A 6,996-nucleotide genomic window follows, 5' to 3' on the forward strand; every position below is an offset into this window, starting at 1 on the left:
GCTTCATTAAGGAGAGAGGGTGTTCAGCTTCATTAAGGAGAGAGGGTGTTCAGCTTCATTAAGGAGAGAGGGTGTTCAGCTTCATTAAGGAGAGAGGGTGTTCAGCTTCATTAAGGAGAGAGGGTGTTCAGCTTCATTAAGGAGAGAGGGTGTTCAGCTTCATTAAGGAGAGAGGGTGCTCAGCTTCATTAAGGAGAGAGGGTGTTCAGCTTCATTAAAGAGAGAGGGTGTTCAGCTTCATTAAGGAGAGAGGGTGTTCAGCTTCATTAAGGAGAGAGGGTGTTCAGCTTCATTAAGGAGAGAGATGGGGTGTAATTTAAGTGGCTGACATCCTACTGGTCTGAAGTGTGTCTAAAGACACAAACTTTACTGTTTGTAACTGTAAGTACTTTCTCTGTTTCTCTGATGGAAATAATCCTGATGCATGGCTTTGTTCAGCCAGTCAGATCAGTGGACTTTGAGCAGTTACTTTTGCAGTACTGGGTAAAGGGGGGGAGCGGGGGGGGAGCGGGGGGAGGGGGACTGATTACACCTCATGTGGATTTCTTAAATCTAATCTCCAGAGATGCTATTGCACACTTACGATTATTTATGTAAAAACCAATAAACAGACATGCGACCCCCCAGTATTTATTTCAAAGCGCTTAATCTGGGAAGGGGGGGGGGAGCAGGATGCTTAAACAGTCCTGTGCCTGGACTGTGGGACTGGATTAGCTAGGGGATTATGCTGAAGTGGCAACGATGGCCAATTATTCATTATTCATACCCCCCCCCCCCCCAACAGGGTGGGATGAGATGGTACATTCCATTCGATTCCTGGGGGGGTTGGGGGTGTCTGAGAGTTTGGGGACATTGTTTACAAATACACGTGTACACACACGCGCGCAAACACAAACACTCATGCACACACACAAAATTATGCACAGTTTGCACACACACACACACACACACACACACACACCGAAAATGCACCACAATCCTTTTCAGAAAGGGTATGTGGCTCGTGACAGGGATCGCTATTGCTCAGTCAATATAGTTTCTCAATTGACTATTTAAATAGCATTCAATATATGTTACACGCAGAGGTGAACAGTAATTAAACGCTATGTGGTGCCTCCCCGAAAATCCTTAAAACTGCCAAGGGCGCGCTCAGATTTACCGTTTAGAAAAAAAATCTTTTGGATAGGACATTATAATCTGAAACATCACATAAGATAAGGAAGATAAGAAAAAAAGCAGTTGTCATCATTGAGTCAATCCGTGATCACAGTGCTGCAACAACAACAGCAACGATGACAACAACAACGGCAGTTATTGGACGGGATGTTGGGGCTGTGCTGGTTGTGGCTACAAGCTTCCCCGTGAGTAGCTACTAATTCCATTAGCCAATAGGATTTGGAGATAGAGCCAATACCGGGTTAATGACCTCTTACACATGGGCTGAGCTGTGTGGGGGGGGGGGGGGGGGTGTGGTCTGCAAAGGAGGGGGGGGGGGGGGGGGGGAGGGATGGGTCGGCCTGTGTGCCCAGGCTGAGGAAGGGGTGGGGCCCAAGGGGACCCCAAAAGGGCGTGGTGCCAGACAAGGAGACATTGGTGGGGGTGGGGGGGGACTTTCATGATTTTGATCAAAAGCCTGAGTGTCTGCTTCCTCTGTTTGTACATCACAGGGAGTGTGTGTTTGTGTGCGCTTGTACATAAATTTGTGTGCACGTGTATTTTCCGTATCTCTCTGTGTTATTCTCTGTTGTGCGTGTGCGTGTCTGTGTTTGTTTGTGTGTACGTGCGTGTGTGTGTGTGTGTGTGTGTGTGTGTGTGAGAACAGGCTGTGATGTGATTAGGATCTTATTCCTTGGGGAGGCCTGTTGTGGGATTCTGGGTAATTAAGATGAGACGCAAACAGGAAGCTCTTCCTTGAGAGAGAAAATACTCCACCCTCTCCCTGAAGCTACAGACACTCATGCACACACACAAACACGCACGCACACACGCGCACACACACACACAGCTGTGCTTAGGTGTGTGACAGACGCACAGGTGTGCAGCAGGCAGGTGATATCTCAGCGGTGGTGTGAATAAGCAGGTTTCGGGTTTGGGCCAGTGGGAAGCACCCCGCCCCCCCCCCCCGTCCCCCCCCGCCCCGCAGAAATCTGCCGCAGTTGTCCTGAGGTTCAGGAGAGCGACTGATACCGAGGCAATTACAGCAGCGCCCCCCCCCCCCCCAACCGCCCCGCAGTCTCGCAGCCCTATTTATCCCTCCGTGAAGCCGCAGATCACCGCCGCGCCGCGGAGCACATGATGCGCCGCGCCGCTCGCTCGGAGAGCAGAACAGACGCGCGGGCCTGTCGTTACGGGGACTCGGAGAGCAGAACAGACGCGCGGGCCTGTCGTTACGGGGACTCGGAGAGCAGAACAGACGCGCGGGTCTGTCGTTACGGCGACCGCAGCCTAATTACCGCCGGCCCCTTAGCGCCGCGTCCATCGGCTCCTGTGCCTTCCCCTCTCCCCGAGCGGAAAGCGCGCGTTGTGTGTGTGTGTGTGTGTGTGTGTGTGTGTGTTACCTGCATTATGTATCCTTATAAGAGCAGTACTGAGAAGAAAGTGTGTGTGTGTGTGTGTGTGTGTGCGTGTTAATGCTATATGTCCCGCTATATGTCCGCAGTGCTGAGCAGAAAGTGTGTGTGTGTGTGTGTGTTACCTCAGCTATATGACCTCATAAGACCAGTACTAAGCAGAAAGTGTGTGTGTTACCTCAGCTATATGACCTCATAAGACCAGTACTGAGCAGAAAGCAGTTACTCTTCTGCCATACAGTGTGTGTTAGTTCTGAATCCTGCAGTTGAATCACCTATTCAGACATGTATGCATAACATGTGCGCATACATGTACAAAATGAAAATCAATCAGGCATCACTCCTGGGCATCTCAGTCCATTCTGTGTGTAGGGAACATTAGTGTACCAATCAGAACGCTGGGTTTGCAGACCAATTAAAATGCTCGGTCAGTGGCAGAGCAGTGGGCCAGACATTATAGTATAGCCGCAGTATCATTCATATGGGTCTGTCCTTAGAGAGAGAGAGAGAGAGAGAGAGAGAGAGAGAGAGAGAGATGGTTATCTGACAGACAGAGAGGATGGAGGGATGAGGGACAGAGGGAAGCGTGCTCCAGGCTGTGAGGCCTAGCTCAGCTGCACGCCTGATGGCTGAGTCGGAGGGGGGGTGCAGGGGGGGGGGGGGGGCTGGTTGTGCGCCGGGCTAATTTACTCCCTCGTACAGGAAGTGAGAGGACAAAGAGCCGCTGAGCGCGGCGGCCCGGGGCCGTCTCCGCGGGATAAACGCGCTTTATGCGAGCGCGGCCGCGGCGGCCGCTGACAGGATCGATTCCAGCGCCCGCTTCGGTCAGCCACGGCAGCATTAATCACTCCGTACCACTCCCCGCTGTGTCTTCGTTGTTTTTTTTCCCTTTTTTTTTTCTTTTTAAACAGGGCCCGGCACAAAGAACGGGGGCCTGTCTTCCTGACCCAGTTATCCTCCGCGTTCGACTCTGGAGAACCCCCGGCGCTAACGTGCTAATGCGCTAACGTGCTAACGGGCTCGCGGCCTCGTCTAACCAGGGCGTCGCTAAACTGTTTATTCCCGCCGCCTGATTCACTGTGCGTGTTGTCTGAGCCCTGCGCGGACCCCGTCCCGTCCCGGACGAACGGCGTCGGAAACTCGATCAGGACGGGGGCCGAGATCGAAACGCGGGCGCGGGGGGCGGAGTCTCTCGGATGTGCGTGCTGCGGAAACGCGGCACTGGTGAACGCGCTCGCCGCCCTAAAGCTGCCTGTCTGTTGCTCATCTGGGCCCCGCCCCGCTCGGCCGAGCAGAGGAGAGGAGTTTAATAAAAGCCGCGCCCCGGAGCAGCGATGCATCATTTCAGAGGCCTAATTACATCACCGTGACAAATATCGCCGGTGACAACGGCAATAGCCCGCATCCTGTAACCACGCCCACGGTCTTCAGAGGTGGGGGGGGGGGCGGGGGGGGCGGGGGGGGCGGGGGGGGGGCTCACGACTGTTTGATTTAGGCCCAAAAAAAATTACATTAATTTAGTTTTTGTTTGTTAGCAGACAGTCTGGTATGAGTGTCTGCATAGCTGTGGGGGGGGGGGGTTTGGGGGGGGGGTCTGGGGTTGGGGTTGGGGTGGGGGTGGGGGGTGTGAGGTCAGGTTGTTTCTAGGGAAACTCAGGTTTTCTCAGGTGTGTTTCTATGAATTAAGTCCTTTCTCCTGGGACTTGCATGCAGTGTGACTGAGTAGAGGTAAAACCCTGCGGTCTGTACTGGTGATGTAGAGTTAGAGCAGTGTGGTCTGTACCGGTGGTGTAGAGGGTTAAAGCACTGTGGTCTGTACTGGAAGAGAGTTAAAATGTGGTCTGTACTGGTGGTGTAGAGGGTTAAAACACTGTGGTCAGTATTGGAAGAGAGTTAAAACGTTGTGATCTGTGAGGTATGTAGTTCAACCACCACCAGTTTCATTGTACAGTAAGATTATTCAGAAGATTACAGGCCTCAGTTATGTTTAACAGCCAATGATAATTACTTATTATGATTGCTCGAGATTGTAAGAATTATTCTAATTTTGCATCTTTAAATGTTTTGTCAATTCGATCCTGTTTGTTGTCACGCCGTTGGATCTCATTTGAGTTGAATTTAATTGAGTGAATAATTAATTAAAGGGGGTGATTTTAGTCAGCCAATCAGCCCCAATCAGTGAGCTGAATCTCTGATTGCTTCTGGACTCTTTTATCAGATGTGCCGTGTTCCTGATCAGTCTTGGGTTTTAATCGCTGTTATTCCCCCCGGGGGGGGGGGGGGGGGCAGGGGTGTGGTGGGACGAGCTCATGGGTTGGGGCAAATGCACTACGTGTCCCCAACATCCCTACTTGGCTCAGCCGTCTCCATGACAACTTTCATCCTGAAAGCCAGCTAATTAATAATTAATCGGAAGATTAAGCAGGTAATGGCAAAAACGGTTAATCAATTAAAAAGATGTAATCAGGAGTAATATAGGGCAGGGCAGACATACTACCTCTCTCTTTCTCTCTCTCTCTCTCAATGCGTATGTATGTGTGTGTGTATGTGTGTGTGTGTGTGTGTGCGTATGTGTATATATGTGTGCGTGTGTGCATGTGTGTATATGTGTGTGAGTGTGTGTGTGCGTGTGTGTGCATGTGTATATATGTGTGTATATGTGTGTGTGTGTGCGTATGTATATATATGTGTGTGTGTGTGTGTGCGTATGTGTATATATGTGTATGCATGTGTGTATGTGTGTGTAACTCTCTTCCTCTCTCTCCTGCAGGCTGAGATCGTGAAGCGGCTCAATGCCATCTGTGCGCAGGTGATTCCCTTCCTGTCTCAGGAGGTAAGAGATCCACCGCTGGTCATGTGACACAGTGAATCAGCCAATCACAGACTGCCGAACCTCACACTTCCCTATCCGTTCTTGCGCCTGAACTTTATAGTGCAGGCTTGCTGCTCTCTCCCATCCCGGTCTCTGCCCAGGTTTTACTCTAAAAAAAATATGCATAGCTTTTAATAATAATATGAAATATTGCCATCTGCAATGTTATTGGTATTAATCTAAATGATGTGCTAAGGAGGTTTAGGGATTAGAATAACCTTCAGCTATATCCAAACACCGATCAGCCCCATGAAAGGATATGTTAATGTGCATATTTATATTAATCATCGAATGGAGAGGCTTCTACATGGTGGTTCATGTGCCTCGTACTAAACACCCGAAACGAGGGAAGAAAGACGGGGAGAAGAGGAGGAGGAGGAGGAGGAGAGGAAGTCAGATAATAAAAGATCTGTGGAGTCTCTCTCTCTCTCTCTCTCTTTCTCCCCAACATGGCCCCTGCATCCTCTGCTTTTTGATTTTGAATATAGATTATGACACGACGTGACGCAAAGAGAGATTATCTCCCCGAACCCCCCCCCCCCCCAACAAAGCCTGGGGTTTTTTAAATCCACAGAGCGCGTCCTGGTGGGGGGGGGGGGGGGACGCGTTCCGCACTTAATAAATATCCAAAAATAACATATGTAGGGAGAGGAAGCGTGGGTAATCCCCGGGCCGGGCCAGATGAAAGGCTGCCTGTCTGGCTGCGGTCCGCGGGAGTGGCGTTTCCCCGAACGCGCGGCAGATTTGTTTGGGATTACGGGGGAGATTTGCGGTAATGAAATGAGATTAATACATCGCCTCTGCTCGCTTGCCGGGGGGACAGGATCGCAGAGGGTAATGGGAGACCAGTTTGTTCCATGCGAATTCTAATCACATTTATCTGCTGTATCTGGCTTTGTCTCCCTCCCCCTCTCCCTCTCTCTCTTTGTCCTCTCTCTTCCTCCCTCCCTCCCTCCCTCTCTCCTTCTTTCCTTTTCTCTCTTCCTCTCTCCCTCCTTCCCGCCTCTCTCCTCTCTGTAAGCAGCACCAGCAGCAGGTAGGTCCAGGGCGGTGGAGAGGCGAGAAGCAGGTGACCATGGCTGAACTCAACGCCATCATCGGGGTAACGTCACCTCTCCTGTATATTTATGTTTCTTAATTCACTCTCACGACACCACACACCTATACATACACACACACATCCACACACGCGCAACACCACACACACAACACTATACATAACACACACCACATACACACACACACCATATACATACCACACACCACACACGCACACAGCACACACACACACACACAACACACGCACACACACACGCACACACACAGACACACACACCTCTTCCTGTCTCACATACACACACACACACACACACACATATACATGCACACACATACACACACACACACACACATATACATGCACCCACATACGCAGACACACACACTACTGGGCCGAGGGGTGGTTTGTGGGGACCGTGTGTTTTTTTTCACACACACTGGCAACCCCTCTGCTGCTCTCTGCCTCTCCCAGCGCGGAGAGGCTGGAGAGGGGAG

At 51.0% G+C, this 6,996-nt stretch overlaps 1 protein-coding gene across 1 annotated transcript in view; it reads left to right on the forward strand.

The window, feature by feature from the left end:
• The window catches only part of LOC118237159 (transducin-like enhancer protein 4), a 25,578-nt gene that overhangs the window by 8,241 nt on the left and 10,341 nt on the right, over window positions 1–6,996 (forward strand). Inside the window, exons 5-6 of the mRNA XM_035435624.1 lie at window positions 5,341–5,403; window positions 6,464–6,549. Coding sequence (XP_035291515.1) covers window positions 5,341–5,403; window positions 6,464–6,549 — 149 coding nt within the window. The remainder of the gene's footprint in view (window positions 1–5,340; window positions 5,404–6,463; window positions 6,550–6,996) is intronic.

Source organism: Anguilla anguilla, chromosome 10 (assembly GCF_013347855.1).
Source record: "Anguilla anguilla isolate fAngAng1 chromosome 10, fAngAng1.pri, whole genome shotgun sequence".
Lineage (NCBI taxonomy): Eukaryota > Metazoa > Chordata > Actinopteri > Anguilliformes > Anguillidae > Anguilla > Anguilla anguilla.